The sequence below is a fragment of the Oryzias latipes genome, chromosome 4, assembly GCF_053564925.1.
Source record: "Oryzias latipes strain Hd-rR chromosome 4, Olatipes_Hd-rR_3.1".
Lineage (NCBI taxonomy): Eukaryota > Metazoa > Chordata > Actinopteri > Beloniformes > Adrianichthyidae > Oryzias > Oryzias latipes.
In genome coordinates this window covers 4,624,695-4,646,651 of record NC_136240.1, presented here as the reverse complement: position 1 = coordinate 4,646,651, position 21,957 = coordinate 4,624,695, and the positions used below count along the sequence as shown (strand labels likewise).

At 40.9% G+C, this 21,957-nt stretch overlaps 1 protein-coding gene across 3 annotated transcripts in view; it reads left to right on the top strand.

Annotated features, from left to right (window-relative positions):
* Positions 1 to 935: 935 nt before the first annotated feature.
* The window catches only part of rab6ba (RAB6B, member RAS oncogene family a), a 46,284-nt gene continuing 25,262 nt past the window's right edge, over positions 936 to 21,957 (top strand). For 2 of the 3 annotated variants that reach the window (XR_002290104.3, XM_004067600.5), the window contains exon 1: positions 940 to 1,198. Coding sequence is in view for 2 of the 3 variants with exons in the window: in XM_004067600.5 (XP_004067648.1) it covers positions 1,129 to 1,198 (70 nt within the window). In the remaining variant the exon portion in view is untranslated. Of the gene's footprint in view, positions 1,199 to 21,957 lie in introns of all 3 variants that reach the window. The other variant, XM_004067599.5, reaches the window with a different exon arrangement.

Below are 21,957 nucleotides of genomic sequence, written 5' to 3'. Positions count from 1 at the left end.
CTATGATGAAAAGAACACTACTGTGAAACACGGAGGCGGATGGCTGATGGTTTGGGGATGTGTGAGCTACAAAAGCAAAGGAAACTTGGTCAGAATTGAGGGCCAGATGAATGCAGCATGTTGTTGCATGGTACTTTACTTTTCTCATAAAATGCATTCTGTTTATACAGTTTTTAGCCAAAATCCAAAAACCTGTTGTTTTCTAGGACAGAATTTCTGCAGAGTGACAGGAGGGCATCCGAAATTCACCTCTAAGTTGTGGGCCGGACAGTTGGCACACACACCTGCCCATGGTCCCTTTGTTGACATTCTCTCCCACTAGCTTGCGGACCTTTCACAAACCCAACCTAACATTAGCGGTGCAACAAAAATGGTGAGAAATATCGGAGCAATCCAGCCGTTTAGTTTAGATGAAGATTCCAGCACAGACGAGGAAAACAAAGACGTTTATGGATCTATTTGTCTGACAGCGGATGATCAGAATGGAGCGGAGCAGGGAGACTTTGGCCCCGCCCATTGCAGTTTCCACATGACTAGCTTTTTCAAACTGCATTTTTTTCGTCTGCTCCTGATTCACAAAGATTTAAATAAAGAAATACTCAGAAATGCAGTTAAAAGCCCAAGTTTCTTTGTATATGTCCTCCATCATCAGAAAAATCCTATTTTAGCACAACAGTAAGATTAGTAGTAATAATAATAATAAGATTAGGCTAATGTCAGGAGGACATATCACAGGCAAAGGAAACATTACGGGAGTTTCCTTCACTTTTTCCCCCCAGAAATATATTGTGAATCCCAGGATCAATACAAAAACATCTGTACATTAATACAAACAAATAAGGGATGAAAATGAACCTCTTGGACATAAATGACGTAATTTTATCATCAAAACTCTCACTTCGGAAGTGACTGCGCATGCGCGCCAGTTTCTGCTCGCGCACTGGCAGAGGGAGTGGGCGTGGAAAAGCTCATCCCTGACGTCAGGGAGCTGTGAGGCAGCCGAGCGGCCCCATCACGAAGAGCCAGTCGCCGCCCATCCGACCGAGCATCTCCTCCGAGCTGAAGTCCAGCGCGAGGACGCGAGAGCCGCCAGCCTGTCCCACGGTGTCCGAGCCCCGCCCGGCCAACATGTCCGTTAGCAGTGACTTTGGAAACCCGTTAAGAAAGTTCAAACTCGTCTTCCTCGGAGAGCAGAGCGGTAAGACATGATGTATCATGTTATCCTCCTCCAAGTTGGCTTTTGGCTCCACCTGCTGCAGTCACAAACTTCGTCTTATGTCGCCTGTCCGGTTCGTTCGTCTCGTGGTGGGGGTTTGAACCCCGCTCGGAGCGGCTAAAGGCGGGGTCATGCTAGGTTTCTCCCCGCTGTCCTGCAAGCCTCCCAAGTTCACGAGGAGCTTTGATGCTGTAGACGCGCGTGAGCTCCGCGTGGGTCTCGGTGTACCGGGGGAGCTGTTCAAACGGCGTCCGTTCGGTACCGCGAAGGCATGACGTGGCTCCGTCAGCACACCTAGTACCGGCAGGAGTGGTTCCGGCACGCGCTCCGCTCCGGTGTGTGCTCAGACACGCCCTGGCTGTCGGTGGGAACTCTCTGCAGTGTGCCCTGCAGTTCTGACCGTACCCCACCGGCCCAGGATCCGGTTCGGCAGGCTCCAGAGAAATCACGGATGGTTCTGCAGGTCTCCATCTGAGGATCTGCATCCTTCACACGTCTCCTCCACCCCCCCCCCCCCCCCCCCCCCGCAGACCCCCAGGGGGCCGCCAGCCTTCTGGTTCAGGCGTTAACAGGGCAGCTCTGTCTGTCCAGACTTAACGTAGTCACAGCCACAGTCACAGTCCATCAGTTGGTCCCGTTGATCATCCATCATGGTAAAGTCCTGCTGCACTGAATGCTGGGTTATTTAGGAACGGCATGGCATACCTGTTATCTAAACAAGGACATCAGTGGGTGTCCTGCTTACCAGCCCGGTGAGGGTCACTACGGAACACCTGGACTGAGTGGAGGAAAACCCACTGACCTCTCTGAGCACTGAGTGGAGATACTGTCATGATGTCATATTAGATTATTTCATTAAAAAAGAGTGAGATTATCTTCAAGGGCCTATGCCAGGGGTGGGCAATTCCAGGCCTCGAGGGCCGGTGTGTCTGCATGATTTCCAGATAGTCTTGCCCTTCTCATGGCTGATTACCTGGTTCAGGTGTGTCCAGCCAATTAGAACATGCCAGAGCAGGGTATGCTGGAAAACATGCAGGAATGCGGCCCTCAGTGCCCACCTCTGGCCTATGCCATGCTGTTCATACTCCTTTCAGAGTTACCCACATCCATATAAAGGATTACCTTTAGCACAACAAAGAAGACTTTTTCTGCATGAAATAGTTTTTTTTTTAAACTACTGGATCTTTGAGGCTCCGCCCCTTGATCTCGTTGTGGGCGCCACCCATGTCATGACGTCAACTTGGAGCCGGCCTCGGCAGCGTGTCTGTTTCACCCACGAAAACAAACAACATCCAGACTTTTTCAAAGATAGATGTGCATGGAGTGCATATAAAAGGAAAGCATTTAGCCAATCACCAGCTCCACAGAGAAAGTGGGCGTGTCTGTTATCCTGGGGAGGAGCTGGCAGAGCAGACTCTTGCTGGAAGGGGCTGTTCCTCACATTGTTACGTCACAATGTGATAACCCAGTATTTTTCGTGGATTGGGAGGGGCTGGTGCTCAGAGAGGGGCTTTTTAGAGGAATACTCAGAAATGTGTGAATGGATTAAAATACCACTTTGGGGTTGTTTATAGTGAGGAATCAACATTATTAAACACCTAAAAGCTCAAAGAGTTGATTTTGCATGATATAGACCCTTTGATTCTCTTTATTTTGTGGTTATTGTCAGCCGTAACCAACGCCGTACAGCTTTCACCACCAACTCTCAACAACAGCAAGAGAAACTCTCCTCAAAAGTTTATTTTTTTCAGTCGACTTTGGACTTGTTAGTGGAGCTATGCTCCTCAAACGCCTTAATTCCGTCTCATGCACACGCTCCCCTCCCTTTATTTCCCTGAAACACTCAACAGCAGGTTGAATGACGGAACGCAGGGCCAACAAGCGTCTGCCTGGTGCGTTCACTGACCTCAGGACATTATCAGAATCCAAACAGCCACCCACCCCGATGCCGGTGGCTGCAGTACTCTTTCTGATTTTCCTACAATCCGCAGAAAAACAAAGCAGTTTGTCAGAGAAAATGTCGAGCACCAGAAGAACTGATTGATTTCTAATTGATCAATTTAATAGAGGTCTAACTCAGGCGGAGATTGTCCTGATCATAAACAACGTCCAAATCAGTCATCATCATTTGAAGAGAAGGTTGGCCAACCTTGAGTGATCCTGTGGTTGTCAATTTCATCAGTGACCAGATGAAGGGATCAGACCGTCTATGGTTACAAAATGATGCATGTGAGGCGCAGGCTGGAAGTACTTCTTGTCACTTGGGACTTGCTCTTTTATCATAAGAAAATGATCTTGTGATAACAAGATCATGTCATTATCATGAGAAAACAGGCAAAACAAAGTAGGGCAGGCGGTTTTCGGCTTCCATATTTTCTTGTGATGCTTTCTCTTCGTTTTGGTGTTAGGTTCGAAAGCCTTTTTAGGAGACATGATGGATTTGTAACATTACCACATATTATACTTTAGACAGATAAGTTTCCACAATCCAGTTGCATATATGCTGAACTATTAGACTAGCCATTGCTCATTTAGATGAACACAACAAACCAACAGGGATTTAGTTGCACAAACAAATCATAATAGAGTGTACTTAATTCAGCAGTGTGTCTCTAATGAACATAAATTAGTCGCCCACGCCGCAGGGCTAAATTATACATGGGGAACATTCTCATTACCAAGCCGTTTCATGTCCTCGCCAATGTGGGACACTTGGAAATTAAATCCTTTAATGATGCAACTTTCTGCTTGCCTCAGAGCCAGGTCAGAAGCAACTTTTGGGCCTATATGGGCTCCGCCCGCAATATTGATCTCTAATATCGCAAGTTTTCTTGATATTGTGCAGCTGTATCTTGAAGTGTTTGAGTTGAGACAGATTTGCTGAGAAAGTTTCAGCAAGGATATTTTTGTCAGTTTTATGCAACGTCGCACATCAGTTTAGCCACTCCTGACAAGTCTGTGCAGATTCCCATGAATGCAGGTTGATTCCATCAAAGTAGTTGGTTAAAGAAAGCAGTCAAACCAGAGATTTTTAATATTGAAAATATCTAACAATTATTTACAAATATATAATTGGGGAAAAAAACAAATATAACAGTTTAATACAAATAAACAGTCTTATTAAAACTAACTTTCTGCTCAAGGAATTGCAAAGCTTTTGCGGTTTCAAGGGATTTTAAGACGTATAAAATCTATAATTTCATTAATTTCTGTTACACAAGACCACAGTGTGTGCTACACATCCACATATGAGCATTACAGACGTACTCGGGCATTGGTGGGGCTCTAGGCTTAGCTGAACTGATGTGTATTTTCATGGAACACAAGGAAGAGCTCTACATTTTTTTTAAAAACACAATTGATAATATTGCTGTCAGGTAATTGAGGTATTTTAAACTATTACCTGTGGTGAACCATTAGTAACCTCAAGTGCCTGTATGGGAACGTGATGACTTCATGCTGTGGTGATTAAAAGTCATTTAGGGGTTTGAACACTGGAGGTGTACACCATAAGACCAATCTCTTCAGTTTGAGGATACTTTAAATGTCGTCTTTCTAAAGGTCTATAACCAAGCTGTTTGTCCCCGGCATGTCTGTGACTGTTGCAGCGAGTGACCGTGCAGTCAGGAATGCATCCAGCTCTGCAGCCTTCACTTATTAAAACACATGTTGGACTCAAGTTAGTCAGGATAGAAGCCTGTGAAAAAGCTGCTTGTTACTTCTTCACACAGACTTATACACACTGTAAGTTTGTGGTTATGAGGTAAAATGTGTTTATGAAAGGAATTTAGCTCTTTGCCCTTATTTTCACTAAAGAATTGGCTAATGTCACAAAGTGGCGGGGCCTCTGGATTAAGTGGGTGGAGGGCTGAATGTTAGTTGAGCTGTCGGTAAGTCTCTGCTCCCGTACGCATCTTTGGTCATTTCCGACATTACCTACAGAAAGGGTTAGGCTAAAGATTTTCTCTACAAGGCTGAAGGCTTTCATGTGAGCGTGTTAAGTCTGTGCGCCTACACTGCTTGTGGGGAAGACTTTTGTCAGTTCCAAGCTCAGTCAGCCTGATTAATGTCAAACCTACCCAATTACTGCTCAGTGAGTCATTGAATCTTGTCATCAATTACAAAGTTACAGCTATGGGCAGGTTTGTGGGTATGGGACTTTGTGAAAGATGTTTGTATAAAAAGTTCATGACAGGAGGACAATGTTTTTGGTGTTGCACATGCAATAAGGGTTTACAGACTGACTCAAAATGCTGTGTTCCACCTTTCATTGCACACAGATTATTAAAACACACATTAGTCCAGGCTGCAAAATGATGCTGAATCATCAGACCAATGTGCTTCAAACAGCTCAATTCAGTGCTAATGCATCAACCAAGCAGCTTTTGAGCAACTGAAACTTTTCTTTACAGGCAGCAGATAACCCATTTCCTCACGGAGGCTCTAAACCTCTTTCACTCTTATCAGCAACCCATCAGTAAACTATACAGAATCAGAGCAAAGTGTGAATAGCATCTAACAGAGGCCTGCAAAATTTACAGACTTTCAATTAGCGACTGTTGGTGCACTTGAGAGAACTCCTGTCATTTGATTAGTGGGTTGATTTTTTTTTCAAACTCACCGTTCTCAGAAAAAGTTGTAATCAAAACGGATAAGAATTCTTAATGTTATTTGGTAAGGTTTCTTTTTCACAAAGGTGTATGCAACAACATGATAAAACCATCTGTGTGTCTTTTTTTATATAGCATACGTACTGTAGTAATTTCCCTTTTGTTTGGTTTTAACCCTTTGGTGTCCTGTGCAAAGAAGGTGGCTGATTGTTGGTAGATTTCATAGTCTGTTAGTGGGTCATGATGACAGTTAGCTTTTAAAATCTCTGGTTTTCTGCTTTCTTTACCAACCAACCTTTGCTCTACCAAAGCTGACAAGGAAATAAGTCATTTTATCTTCCCTTTCAGTGTTAAACAAATACAGGCATAACCCGTCACTGGTTGTGTGTCACTGATAATGTATTAATTAAAATACCACAGATTCCTCTAGGACAGGGGTTCTCAAAGTGCAGCTTGGGGCCAATGGCGGCCCGCGGGAAGATTTTTGTGGCCCTCAATAAAAGAGAGCCAGAGCAGGTTCCTTTGAGGAAAAACGTTGTGAGCTAGCTTAACTTGCTGGTAGGGCTGCACAAAATGAGGAAAACCTCTGATTTGCTATATTAGTGAGCAATACTGCGTTGACGATATAACTTGTGATACATGAACACATAGCAAAACATCTAAATACATCATTTCCATTTCACTGAAACAGTTTGAGGACTGTCTACTGCTTTTCCAACCACCAGTTGCAAAGCCAATTCTTCTGGTTGATGCTGTTGGTTGTGATTCCTGAGGAGGGGCAACCCTGTTGTGAATCAGTTGAACAGTAGTTTTTCAGTACTGTGGTTGTCACTATCTTGGGTTGCTTTTACATCAATCAGCCTGTGGCCTTTGGAAAGATGTGCACTTGAAATGCACAAACAAAGAATACAGTTGTTGAAACAGTCCGTGAGGCTGTTCTGAAGCTGAGGATTGGATAGTAAACTGGTAATCAAAAGACCATCCCTTTGTTTGTAAATTCAATTGCAAATATTGAACAAAATGGTAATGGTCATAATAATTCCTCTCGTGATGGTTCCCTATCCATAAAATCTGTCAATGAAAGTTAAAAGAAAAAAGCTTTTGAGAACAGAGATGAATTATTTATCATGGAACAGGAGAACTACTTTCTTGTGTTGGTTATTTGCTAAAGTGTCTCAGTTCTGGTGCATTTTGTTTTCAAACTTTCCTCAAACAGGAAGGTAAAGTGTCACTCATTGGTTTTTGAATGTAGTGTTGTTTCATCACACACTATGAAGACACAATAGCAGAAAGCAAGAAGCGTTTTTTTTGGCTCCAGCAGATCCTTCCCAGGACAAAGCAGAATAAGGGGATGAATAGAGACTTTGTTAGACATTTTTTCAGAAGCTTTTTTGGGGGGGAAATTGTAATCTTCTGCTTGACCATGTACTGAATTTGTATTTTCAGAAATGGCTGCTAAAATATGGTACATTATTCAAAAGAAACCTAAAAGAGGGCCTGACTTAGTCACTGACTCAAAATGCATTAAGCGTGTCAGGTTAGAGTAGTGTGACTTGTAATATGCATTTTGAATACGTTTAAGGATATATTTAACCACTCCTGTTCTGACTTGGAGCAGTGCAAAAAGCATTTCAAAATGACAGTAATATTTGAGTTAGGAAACAGAAGGATGCTATGGATGACATCTGACCCACTAACAATTATTAGATTGGTAATCTACTAAAAACCTAAATTTTTGGACTATTTATCTTGTATTACATGAAGTGAGATGGTTTTATAGTTTAACAGTTTTTTTGGACGGCTGTGGTGCAGAGGTAGAGTGGTCGACCTCTCATTGGAAGATTGATTGCAGGTTCGGTTCCCGCTCTGCGAGGCCATGTACCGAAGTGTCCTTGAGCAGACACTGAACTCCACTTTGCTCCTGGTGGTTATCGGTTGTTGCCAATCTTTGGCACCGCCATCATTGTGTGAATGGGTGAATGGGACTGTGACTGTGAAGCCCTTTTGGTCTTCCAAAAAGATAGTAAAGCGCTATGTAATTATATGCCATTTACCTTTTTTTTCCTAGTTTGGGTTCCTGGAATATTTTTTTCTTGGTCATTCTCCTGTGGCGTGTCTCCAAACAGACTAACACAAGGCCAGTCACTGAGCTTTTGCTTTGAAAAGTATTGCCGTCTGTCTTCTTAGAACATTTAGAATTTTTTGCATTTAACTAATAGAAAGGGGAACTTAATTTAGTCAAACCATTTCATGTGTTTAGTGAAGGTCACAAACCCCTTTACTACAGAGAAAGGTAGATTTTAATAAGATTATGTTTCTTAAACAGGACTATATAAAACTTGTAAAAAGGCTAAACTGACAGAAAAAATACATTTAAACAAAAACCTGGGGGCAGCATAGTAAATTGATTTTTTTTTTAAATTATACAAATCTAGGGGTGTAATGATACGCTAAAATCTCATTTCGGTTTGATTCAGAATATCATAGGGCTCGGTTTGGTACATTTCGTCGGTTCATTGCGTCGCAAATGAATACCGGTACAAGTAATAATTACAACGCAGTATTCTTTATCAACAAATAACAGTAACAACTAGGGTTGTGCCGATGGATGATACCATCGTCCATCGTGATGGGTGACTGACCTCACGATGGAGAGACACCATCGTGATGCCACGCCCCCGCCACGCTGGGGGTCGACACCTTAAGCCGCGGTTACATGTGCAAAACAAATATCTTGATCGGATCAATGGTCGGATTAGAATTCAACCGTGCACATGGGCCCAGAAAAACCTTTTCCGACTATAACAAACGTTCAAATGGGGCACACTTTCGGTAGGAATAAATCATTTGCAAATGCGCAGTAGTGTGTGAAATACCGGAAGAGGAAACAAAGTTCCGCTGAGCGGCTACATACATAGATATCTGGCAGCTCCGTAATATACGAGATGATCTTCTAAACGTGCTTTTATTAATGTTACGGTTATTATGAAGTGCATGTTCGCTCATAGTTTAAATTTTAATCTGTGTGGTCAGTGCTTTTTCTGATGAAGAAAGACGCCAGAGTTAGCAGTATGCTAACACGGGCTAACAACATTTAGCCTTTGATGAACATAAATCCATGCGGGAAGTTCTGCAATCTGCATCTTGGCTGCACGTAAATATGTGGGAATAACATCAGCCTTTATTTAGTCGGGACACGACTGGAAACACAAATCCACGTGATTGTTTGAACGGTTTCTAAGGACTGAGCTACATGTCTGCTTTGAAAAGCTCACACACTCACTGCCCCAAACAAAGCCGCAGTGTGTGCTAGCGGTCCCAGCTCTGCCTGGACACACACTTTTAGACCCGGTTCTCCTGAGTCCTGCAGCTCATTCACCTAGAGTTGCGGGACGGATCGCAGGCCTAAATCTCCCACACATAGCGCACATGTAATAAAGCATCCCCCCCTTCCCCTCAAACAAAGCTGTAAGTCCGCGCTCCACCTGTCCACTTGACTAATGAAGTGCGGGAGAGGACAACTTCTTTTCTATTGTTTTTTTTTTTGTTTATTGGGAAATAAAATAAATAAAGTAAAATAACAAATAATAATTATATAATAACGAAAAATTACCCCCCCGATGATATCATCGTCCATCCCGATGGTTTACTGCAAACATCGTCAACTGGCAATTTAAGGGACATCGCCCAACCAACAACTAACTATCTAACTAATGATCAGCACACTGCACGTGCGTGTAAGAGCAAGAAACGCGTGCCACGCGAGAATGACTGAGAGCTTGCACAAGTGTTGGGGGTGCGCAATGGTTGTAGGCAAATGTTGCAGCGTGCGGTCTCTTCCTCCACGTCTGTGGCAGTAAACCCATACCAGTTCCAAACAACAGATGACTTTATTCATTTCTTGAGAACAAACTTCCCACTCTCACCGATAGCCATGCTGTCGCTGGCTGTTTCGTGTGTGCTATGTTGTTTGTCGCTTGCCATACTACCGTGTAAAATTAGCGCTACGGAAGCTCTGGGGAGCCAAAAATGCGCCATTACACAAAAACTCGATTTAGTCATTTTTGAAATCGGCCAGAACAAAAAAAATTCGAATTAATTTATTCAATCGATTTTTCGCCCAGGCTTAGCGCAAAGTTAATACAATGGCGACCTGGGGGTTAGCCCCGCCTACAGCCACTAAGACTCATGGGATGTATGAAATCTTGTGTGTTGAATCCTCCACCATCACGGAGAGAGCTGTGAAGAGAAGTGAGGTTCATGTTTGTAGCCCTGTCAAAGTTTGAAAGAAATAAATTTTAGACTAGGCCACTGAAAGATTAAAATGTATTATTTAAAACAAAAAGAGAGAGAGAGTTCAATGGCCACTTGTTGAGTTTGTTTAACAAGTTTTTTGTTCCATTGGGAATTAAGTTATTTGGTTTTGTATGTTGTAAAAGTTGATTTTGCCCCACAGCCTAACCTGTATGTATTTTTTGTTAAGTCTGAAATTTGATTTGTTATGTTACCTGTCCGTATAATGATCCATCCATTCAGAGATAAGTGGGTGTGTCTAAGAGGTGCAATCGAAAAAAAAACGTTTCACTAACGGGCAGAGACAGTCAGACCTTGGTGAGGAGCGGAGCTGGCGCTGAAGGCTTGTAGCTACGATTTTTTCAAGTTCGACGCAGAGTCAACTTTCTGTTAAAATTGTGGACACTGTTTGTCATACAAGTCTTTTTTGGACCCTTGTTTGCTTTCTGTTGACTGTTTATTTAGTGCTTTTAACTTTTCTTTAAGTTCTTGAACTTCTGTTTGAAGATCAGCTGACTCATTTTTTTTATGCTCCGACTCAGTGGTTTGTACACTGCGAACATACTGTTTTGATGGCTTTTTGAGCTTTTGTCTGGCTAATTCATGCATTCTTAAATTCCTGCATAATTAAGTAGCATTATATCAGACTCAGTGGCACCCTTAATGAGTTGCTCTAGTCTAGCTTTATTGACTTCATGGACGTTTAGGCCTCCCCTTTTCACAACCTTATTCAATGTTCGTTCTAATCTGAGGAAGAAATCTGACAGGCACTCATTCGGCTTTTGGTGAAGAGCTTTGAATGTAAAATACAGTTCTTCACCTGACTCTACAGTTCCAAAAGTACTCTCGAGGACTTCAATGTAATCCATATGAGTTGCGTCAGGATTTGACATGCGCACAGCTTGTATGATCTCCAAAGCTGGTCCTTTGAGACTTTCAACGATTCTTCGTTTTTTCTCCCTGTCTGTGTACTCATATTCATCAACCATGAACTTAGCTTGTTCCATCCAGTTATCCAAGTTATCTTCTCCAGGTGGAGTAGGATGGACTCCAGAAAATGTTCTTAGACGCCTGTAGGAACTATGTTCATTGTTTTTGGGTGACTGTGCTAAATCACTCAATGCACGAATGACAGATTCAGCATTTTGGTTCGCAGAAAGAACGGGACTACATAGCTGAGTTACATCATCAAGAGATTTTCCTTCATCTTGGAGAAACTTGACCAGTTTTTCTGAGAATAAACCAGAACTCTGTTCTCGTTCAACAGTAACTAAAGTCCACTTAACACCTTCATCGACAACCAGTTCGGTAGGAACCTTAGTTGAATCCATTTCTTCTCGGCATTCGCAAAGCACAGTTACTGTGTTGCTATCTGGATCAAACACTTTGCCTCGTACTCTCACTTTGCCAATAGCTTTTATGGTTTCGAGTGCAAGTTCAACAGTGTCAACCGGAGTTTCTTCAGAAATACCCATTGCCATTAGAGCATGTGACGTAGACCTTGGTGAGGAGCGGAGCTGACGCTGAAGGCTTGTAGCTACGATTTTTTCAAGTTCGACGCAGAGTCAACTTTCTGTTAAAATTGTGGACACTGTTTGTCATACAAATCTTTTTTGGACCCTGTGGAAGACCGAGCACCTGTGGAAGACCGAGCACCCGTGGAAGATCGAGCACACCCTGCCGGTCGTCTGAGCGATTCCAACCCCCAGGCCTCAGAGATTCCCGCTTACTCTGTCCTGCTGCGCAGCTGGATACCGCTGAGTTTGCCTGAAGAGCATTTTCGCCCGCCAACAGTTGCCCTAACCATCCGATAAGTGAGTACGTGCACGTTTTTTTTTCTGCTTGCTTTACAAGTGAAAAGGCCGTCTTCAGTTTTTGGCCACAACGCACCCGAGCATCGATCAGGCCTGCAACAAAAAAACAAAAAGTAAAAAAGGGACTATACCAATATTTTGTTGCTGTGGTTTCAGTGTAAGGAACTGAATTTTTTCCCCACCTCTTCTTGATTAACGTGAACTGTATTTTTATTTCATTTAACTGTGGGTGGGGGTTCATTTAAAATAAAGAAAAAAAAAATAAAAAAATAAGGTTGTAATGTTTAAATTCAAATTATTCTTAGTAGGAAAATTCTAATGTTAAATTCCTGTTAAGTGGAGGCACCGCCGATTTCCAGTATTGTTTTTTTGTATTAAATTAAGTGATTTTTGTATTTCCAGTTACCCCTAAACTAAATCAAATTAGACGAATCCAGGGCACCGCCCTTAGTAATACGACTTAATAACAGAGGGTTATTCGTCTAGTTACATGGGATAGGTGTTACATGTTGTTAAGCTGTTCGTGTGTGTTCATAATAAATGGTTTTAATGCCGGAAAAGAGATGGAGCATCTATTTATCTGGCTACTCTCTCTCTGAGACTGTTTGAGCTCGGCTCTCGTTTCCTCGCTACGAGTGATAAAGCAGTTGGGTCGTTACAATGCTTATGCGGGAAAAAAAGAAAAACGTACCGAAACGGTTTGGTTCAACCACGTGTATCAATTAAATCAACCCCAATTAAATACAGTCAGGGCCCAAAATGTCAGGACCCTTACAATCCTGTCAGAAATGGAAACACTTCACAGCATTGATTCCTCCAGGAAAAGATCTCCTTTTCCTGTTGATGCTCTCCTGTCTCCTCTTTATTGATCCTAGGAAAAGGAAATGGGAGGGTTTTTCTTAAGATGCAAATGGATAGGTGCAGACGTTAACCTCTAAATAAACAAGGCTGCTTTCCTCAGTTAGTTGGTTGTTTTCTGTTTCACAACAGTAACACCCCACATGACTTTTTTCAGACTATTAGAACCAATACGTAAGTGAAAATGCATTAATGAATGAATGAATACTAAAGTCATGTGCAGTACCTCCATTTGTAAAATGTCTATTAAAGAACCTTAATTTTAAATCTGGAGCTTCGGCTTAGATGTTCGGCACTTTGGCACAATTGGCTCAAAGCCCATGACCGCCTTTACTAACTCTAAACGATCTTCATTTGACTGTATCCATGTTGTAAAACTCTGAAACAAGAACGTTTTATTTTTGTTTAATCAAATGTTTGATTTAGCTTTTGCTGGGTGTGATTTGGTGAAAATCACCAGATTTAACAAAATCTTTCAAATTTTCAAAATATGCAGCCGTGACTTTTCAGATGACAATTGAGATAAACTCACTTAGTGTCGTTTGTCGGACATACACAGTGCCATTTTGAATCCATTTTACCATGGATATCAAAAGGTTTTTGCAAGCTAACCTGAATGCATTCAGAGAAGCATTGCACCAAAGCTTTTTTTCACTGCATCATATTTGCTCCAAAACACAGAACTGGAAGGAAGCAAGACTGCTGAATTCATCCTATCAAATCAGTATGAATATGGAAACAAACGGAGGTTTCCTCTTTGAAGAAAAAAAAGAATCCACATAGATTATTTTGGTCTTGTTCATTTCCCTGAAACTGCTGAAGGACATCTGTGCTTTTGGGCGTTTCAGTCTCTTTTTTCCCCATTTAATAGCAGGCATTCAGATGTATGGACACACACTGCACAGCTGAGTGGGTGTTTTTTCTCACAGACTAATGGGAAAGCACAGGTTCACTTATAAACTGTGCCCAGAACAAAGAAAATCTGTCTTCTGTCCAAGCCGTGATGTGGAGAACCTGCCTGATTCAGTTCCGCCCGCCTGTGAGGCAGGGAAACGGTTTTGAAGGCGGTGTTTGATGACACAGCTCTGCAGGAACTGTTGGAGCTGTTCTCACTCAGCTGTCTTTAAATCCATTAGAAAAGGGAAACGTCTCTTTAAAGCCACGCTGGGGTTAATCTAATGGACTCATTCTAAGACCTTAAAGGATTTTTAGTGGATTGGGTGTTTGCATAACCAGATTTTTTAGAGAAAAAGAGGAAATCCTATTAAAGCGGGATGCTAGTTGCTCAAATGGAACTGGCACTTGAATAAAATCCCTGCAGTGCAGGAAGGCTGTCATTTACACAGCATGGTTGTGGCACTTCACTGAGTTCTGCAGGTCTCCACTGGAGTTTGCCCTTTCTCCAGCCCCCCCCCCCCCCCCCCCCCCCCCAGATGGGCCTCCATTATGTGGCTGCGGTAGCCTTCACCTGTCCTAGGTGAATGCAGCATTTCCTTGCAAGTCTTTCACATTTGTTCAGAATGTGCTGTTTTATTAATAACCTACCTCTTAAAAGTTTCATAAAGTGGCTTCCTTTGAAAGTGGTTCCTTTAGGCGGCAGTATAAGCAACACGGCAACAGACCTGAGAGGTTAATCAAGCAGAGGCACACTGAATATTCATCTGCAGTTCAACAGGAGCGCTTCATCTAACTCAGCGGGCAAATGGATGAGTCACTCGCTGAGGACTTGCAGGGAAACAGGTGGGAGATGCCATGGGCCTGCAGAAAGCAAAGTCTGTTTGATGCTTACACTGTCAACATTTGGAGAGTTGTTTTTAGAAACCCGTCTTCAGGCTTTCTTCTTATTTCCGTCTTCTAATAAAGCTAATCATAGTATTTTGTGTAGCAGTCGGCCTGCACAATTAATCGCAAATTTCAAGCTGTGCAATATCCATATAGCAAAAGTCAGCGAAAATTGCAATAAATGGTAAACCTTAAATGTGCTTAAACAATCTTATGGCAACATGAACTATTTAATCAATTGAATAAATCTCTTTATCCATTTGACCAATCAGATGGAGCCCTTCATGTTGTTGACCAATCAGATGGAGCTTTTATGTTAGATGTTGCCCTCTTAATTAGACGAAGGTCATTTGGAGAATAATTTAAGGTATTTTGACCCTTATTTAAATTATACTTTGCAGTGAAATGGAAATGTTTTTGTTGTTTTGCTATTTGTTCATTTATCGCAAGTTATATCGTCATCGAATATTGATTACTTATATCGCATATCGCGAGTTTTCCTCATATCGTGCAGCCCTATGTAGCAGCACTCAGAATCTGTTTTTTTAAGGCTTATTTTCTGAGTGAATTCTCCCCACATGTTTGGGTATTTGATATAAAGGTGACTTCCTCTGTAAAATTAAGGTCTACAGCGACCATTGTTTCAGGTTTAGGAGAGCTTTCAGTCGGCATTTTTGTTCATGGTTGCTTTTTCAGGATGACAACAAGATTGGACAGAAACTGATTCTGCATCTAGGTCTCTGATTTTCTAATCAATTCTTTGTGCTCTTTTTTTTCTTATCCTGTCAGTCTGTCTGTAGTCGGACATGAGACATGAAAAATTGGTTCATTCATATTTTTTGGTCACAAACCTTTAAGTGATTACATTTATGTAGTAGGCTTAGAGGCTGTCATCTGGACTTGGTTTTTTATGTTAGAAGACGTTTCACCTCCTATCCAAGAGGCTTTGTCAATTCTGAAAAAGCTGGTCGAAGAGCTGGTATATATGCACTCATGGGGGAGGAGTCAGACCTGAAACTGGATGGTATTGTCAACTTAGCCTACATGGTTTCGGGTCGTTAAGAGTCCTTTGTCCTCAGCTGGGGGTTGGGGAGCCAGTGACTCCCTCCCCAAACTGGTCATCTCTTTCAGCGGTTAACGACCCAGGTGGAACTGGTTTGGGTTGTTTAGGTTTCAAAACACCACCGTATATGAATGGAAGAATAAACCTGAGACCACCATTCTTATTAAGAGAATTTCTATGAAATAGGGCTGCACGATATGAGGAAAACTTGCGATATTAGAGATTAATATTGCGATAACGATATCATTTGCGGTATATAAACAAATAGAAAAGAACCAAAAACATAATTCCCATTTCATTGCAACAGTTTAAAAATTATACTAGGTGACAAACGTCTAACATAATAGGCCTCCATCAGATTAGTAAACAATGGGAAGGCGTCCATCTGATTGGTCAAAGCATAAAGGGATTTATTTGATTCGTTAAATGTTTCAAGCTGCCATAAGATTGTTTTAACACATTTAAGGTTTACGATTTATTGCGGTTTTCGCCGTCTTTTACAATATGCATGTTGCAGAGCTGGATATTGCGATAATGCTAAATTTGCGGTATATTGTGCAGGCCTACTATGAAATATTTTAGCCTCTGTTGAAAAAAAGTTATTATTCAAATTTTCCCTGGTAAATGTTGATTTTTGAAAAAAAAAAAAAACTTTTTTTATATAGAGGGATTCTTGCATGACATTCTCAGGAAGTTTTTGTTTTTTTTAAAGAACCAGCAGAAACATAAAAGGAGTACCGTATTTTTTTCCGGACTATAAACACAGATAAGTCGCATTTTGATGGGAAATTTATTTTACAAAATCTGAGACCAAGATATAATAACTTGCACAAACTGATATGACACAATCATAGCAGACTGTTTATCTCATAATTTCACAGTAATTCTTTCTCGTACTTATTTATTTATTCCTTTCATGAAGCATCATTGTCCAACTAATACTCTGTTTTCATCCTGTATTTGTAGAAACAGTAGTCATTTTTATTGCATTTCTGAATCTATGAAATCATTGGAAAATAGAATATTATGTTTTTAGCCGTCAAGATCTTACTGTAAAAAAAGGTTTGCTGATTCTCTGAGTCACTTTACATACTCTTAACACTTAACATACCTCATACATCAAATTGACCCAGGAACATCATCTCTGTTCCTCACAAATGAAAATAACAGGAGGGTTAACAATGTATTTATTTCAATTTATTTCTAAGATAAGTCGCTGCGGAGTATAAGTCGCACCCCTTGCCAAACTATGAAAAAAAGGGCGACTTATAGTCTGGAAAATAAGGTATTTGTTTTATTTATACTTGACCTAAATGATGGGATGACAGTCTGGACACAATGACTTAAAGTTCTAGAAAAAAAGAATGATGTGCAGGAAAGAGAAGTGGGGATGTGATGGACTGAGTTGACCAGTCTGCATGGCATGAGTCCTGCTGTGTGGGGTTTACATTTACACTGTCCTCTTAGTAATAATACATTAGAAAGATTATCAGAAAAAAATAGGCAAAAAATTAGGGATTGAAGACAGGATAAGAATTCACTGAAAACAAGGATGAGAAACATACTTTTTAAATCTATTTTAACATTCGTGCAATTATTAATAAAAAGTACATTAAAATATAAATCTTTATAACTACTAGCAAAAAAGGTTTTCTCTATTTTATGTATTTGCATTTTATGTTTGAAAGAGAAACAATATATACATTGCATAAAGATGATGCACTTTTCCCTCTTAGATAACATTTTTGTCGTCCTGTTTTTGACTCCAGCAAGTGAAAAGGATGTGACTGTTAGATTTCAGTAATAAAAATGATTTTAACCTGATCCTCACAGTAGTTATTGTTTGGAAATGGTAGCCCAGTGTCTTCCCCACTCACCACTGGACTCCAGTAAGTCGATTCACCCCACTGAGGTTTACAGAGTGATCTCTATTTTGTTAACTATAAAAACGGCTTTCAGTCATATTGCTTCAAAGTAGAGACAAAATAAATTGACCACATTTTTCTGTCGCTTTCAGTCTGTGAACTCTGACCTTTTGTTTTGCCAGACAACCACACAATGTTAAAGCAGAAGCTTTCATAGCTCTTGATTAATTTCACTTCAAAGAAATCATCAGCATGTTTATTGATAATCAAAACACTTGTACTCTTTCTTATACAAATAATTGTAATTATTTTACTGTTTTTTCTATAATTGCTGTAAAAAGATTAACTTTCCAGAGAGCCTCATCAAATGACCTTAATTGCCCATTTAGGAACGGTGCACAAAATCCTTGGGATTTTTATCTGCCACACCATTTAGAATAAATGATTTAACCCTTGTGCTATATTAGATGACCCCACCCTTACATTGGCGTGTTCTGACAAAGGTGGATAAAGGTGGAAAGATTTCATGTAATCCATGGACACCAGTGAAGATCACAAATCATTGAAGAAAAAAGGTTCAGAGCACTGTCTAGTGGGTCTAGATGACCCAACTCCCAATGGTAAAGTGCCCAGGATAGCACAAGGGTTACAGAAAACAGGACGGTCAATATGAGTATTTAAAAGAGCAGTAATAAGTTACTTCTCACTTTACTCCTGGGTTATTTTTAAATTTAGTTTAAAGATGAAATCACCATGATGTTAGATTTATGACCCAAAACTGAAGAAGCACCATCTTTCTTTTCGGCTAGAACAGCTGTGGGTGTCCGGCCGCTGTCTCACCTGAGCGGACACTCATGAGCTCTTACACATTGTTAGTGATGTCAAATGTGTCTTTAGGCTGCTGAGAAGCTGAAATGGCTCTCCAAGTGCTCCAAATTCACATAGGAGACTCTATTGAGAGTGAAAGCATGTGTATTTATTATTTACAAGTGTTAGAAATGCTAGTGGAGTTTCATACAGCATTACTCCTAAAGGCCTGTTCACACCGGGACGAATTTCGCCGGCGATTTTCGCCGACGTTTAACGCCTCGTGACTAAACAAAGGGCACCAACGAGAGTGTGCACACCGACGCGAAAAAACGCCACGCGTTAAAGCGTCAAAAAAAAAAAACGCCTCGGGTTCGTTTTTTTTTTTCGACGCATCGCGTCGAAATCTACTCGACCAATGAGAATGGCGCTTTTGCTCACGTGTCTGGAGCTTCTGAAGTTACAGTAAAACACAACTTGAGGGCGCTCAAACACAAAACTGCCTTGTTGAGCACACATACCAGCGAAGAAGATAGACGCCAAGTAGCGTCTACACTGCCGCGAAGCAATAATGACGGACATTCTAAAATATCCCCGAACCAAGCACCAGTTGGAGCTACTGATGCTTGAAATATTCATGTTTTCTTTGTTTGATTCTGACAAGTGTGTAAATACTTGCTCTCTTCTTCTGAGTGAAAAGCGACTTTAAGAAGCGTAAAGTTGCGCAGCGCCACCTTGTGTACAGGAGTATTTCTGTTTTACATTAAGCGCCATATAATGTCAGGGAATGAAATTGCATGTTCACTCCACTCATCGTCAGCGAAAATCGCCTGGGTGTGAACACAAAAAACGTGGCGAAAAACGCTGGCGAATAACGCCTGGCGAATATTCGTCCCGGTGTGTACGGGCCTTAAGACTCTTTCTCACAAAAATAATCCATGTTGCTTGGAATTACAAAAGCTCTTCAAATTTCATATTTCTGATGATGATGATGTGTGTGATGGTGATGATGATGATGATGTGTGCTGAAGATATAACTGTAAACACAACGGCACCTTTTGCAGCTCCAGCTATGGAACAGTTGTCTCACCAAATCATCACCTTTTTAGGATGTAATGTTTAAAATTTGGTGATGTTGGTTTAAGCCACTTTATTTTCGTTCATCATTAATATTAGATAAAAGCCACTCTTCTGTAAATGGACGTTCCTCTTGTAGATGTGCTAAGAATGACACTCATTGCTATTTTTATCCATCCCCATGTGAATTGATTCTACACTCTGATTGCCAAGTGCACAAGGCTAAAATCCCTCCGCCAAGTCACCAACTGAAATGTTACTCGTCTCCTCAGAGATCGGCTTCAGGGTTTAATGGACTTTTCGGTATAATTTCCAGCTTGATGAAAATCAGTAAGTAGAGAAATTTTTACAGAATTTGGCAGCCTGAACTTTTTCCAGGAACTATGCACAAAACAACAAACATGAGGATTCAGAGAAGCTTCACTCTTGGTGTTTGAAAAGCATGATCTAACATCAGTCCACTATTCTGTGTGCTTCAAGACCTAAGAATAGTTGGTAGTTCTAGATACCTTTACTAAATCCACCTGCAGTTTCATCCAGGACCTTCTGTTGCGTTTGCTTTAATCATTCATGATGCACATGGCCGCTCATTGAACTCTGATTAGTGTGTTTTATTAGTGTAAGTGTGAAATGTGGAAAAAAGAGAGATTGTGTTTGTGAACACGTTAAATGGAAAGTGATGACTGAACGTCTGTAAATGTCAGAAATGCTTTGGTTTTAGGGTTAAGTGCTGTAAAATAGTCCTGAATGGACTGTGTTAGGACTGGCTGTACTCTCACTAAACTTTGTTAGCATGATAGAATCTGTTTATGCATCTCACACTTACTTGAACCAGGAACCACATTTGGAGCAGGAGCCTTGTATAAAGACACATTAACATTTAGACTTTTAAATGGATTAAAACCAACATCTAGTCGGTTAGCTGCCCGCTGCTAGAACAAGTCTGCAGAGGGACTTAAAGTCTCATGTTGTCCACTTGTTTTATGGATAAAATAATCATCTACTGAGTCACACATAGAGAGTAGGGCAATATGGCTAAAAAATAAATTCTCTGATTTTTTTTTTATTTATTCCAAATTCGATTTTAATCTATTTTTCTACCTCCTTTAACAAAAATTATAAAAGACAGAATATGATTAACAATATGCTCAGACACAGAGTTCAACTAAATACAGTCTGTAAAAATGTTTGTAGATCAATGCGGCTGATGTTTTGTGAGCTACCGCTAGCTGGAGCATCTCATAAAGAAAAACGCTTCTCGCACTCGACAGAGTTTTGAAACAAATTCATCATACTCTCACATCTAGCAGATACAGCCTTTAAATAGATTTGGCTGCGTGTGTTTTGATCCTCAAAGTTTGAAGTCACAACCCCAGAGGTCAACGTTTCACTTTTTACTCACCTGCCAAGTTGACCAATAGAATAAAAATCTACCACTCCAGCAATTGATTCCTACAGAGCCCGTGTCCGGACATTAAAAAATTAAAATATATCACGTTCCTACGAATTAATATCTTGTACCCACAAATTAATATCTTGTTCGAACGAAATAATATTCCATTCCACACAAGATAATATTGCGTTCCCTCAATATACTATTTCGGTCCCTCGAAATGATTAACTCGCGTGAGCGAAATAATTAATTTGTTCGAACGCAATAATTATTCACGTCATAAGTCATTCATTAACACGGATATGGTCTCCGTTCGGCCGCAAAAGCCGCTTTCAGCGGTAACTTCCGTGTCTCTGTGATCCACATTCGTTCAAGAAAGGAAAAAGAAAAACAAGAATGATCAATTTACTACTGTCTCAATAAATATAAGAAAAATATCATAAGATTTATGATCGCTAGACTTGCTGCTTTGCCATATGATTCACGGGACATAGCTCCTAGCTCCTCCGCAGAGCTCTTTTGCTTGTCATGCCGGCATTCGGGCAGCTGGCTGGCCGGTAGACAGACAGCCAGCTGATATTGTAGTTTAGGGTTGAATAGGAATAATAATATTCAGGACTAGTCTTTTAACATACTCGTTAGCAGTCGTTTTACATTTGAATGCTAGCAGGCTACATGCTAACTAGCCGATCATTTATCCTGTTATTTACGTCATAGATTTACAGCAGATACCTTCACATTTCTGCCTGTGGGTGTCTCATTACATTGCATTGAAGACACGGAGGATGTTTAGAGATCAGATCTATTTATTTAAAAAAAACGCATAAGCATCGGTAATCACGTTTATTCACATGATCCTGGTACGCTCTCCGTCCATCTTGCTGCAAAAGCCGCTTTCTGGCGCTACTTCTGTGTCTCTGTGAGCATTCAATAGGGGTAAAAATAAAAGCAAAAATGATCGATCTATTATTGTCTTGATGAAAATCTGAAAAATATCATAAGATTAGACAGATTAACAGATTCGGCTACTGGACTTGGCTCTTAGATCATAGCCGAAATGTATACCCAAGATGCATTTCGGCCAATCACCGTGTCCCTGTAATTGAGGTGGAACAACAAGACCATGATTGGCTGATCGAAATGCATCTTGGGTAAGCGTGATGCATCTTGGGATATTGC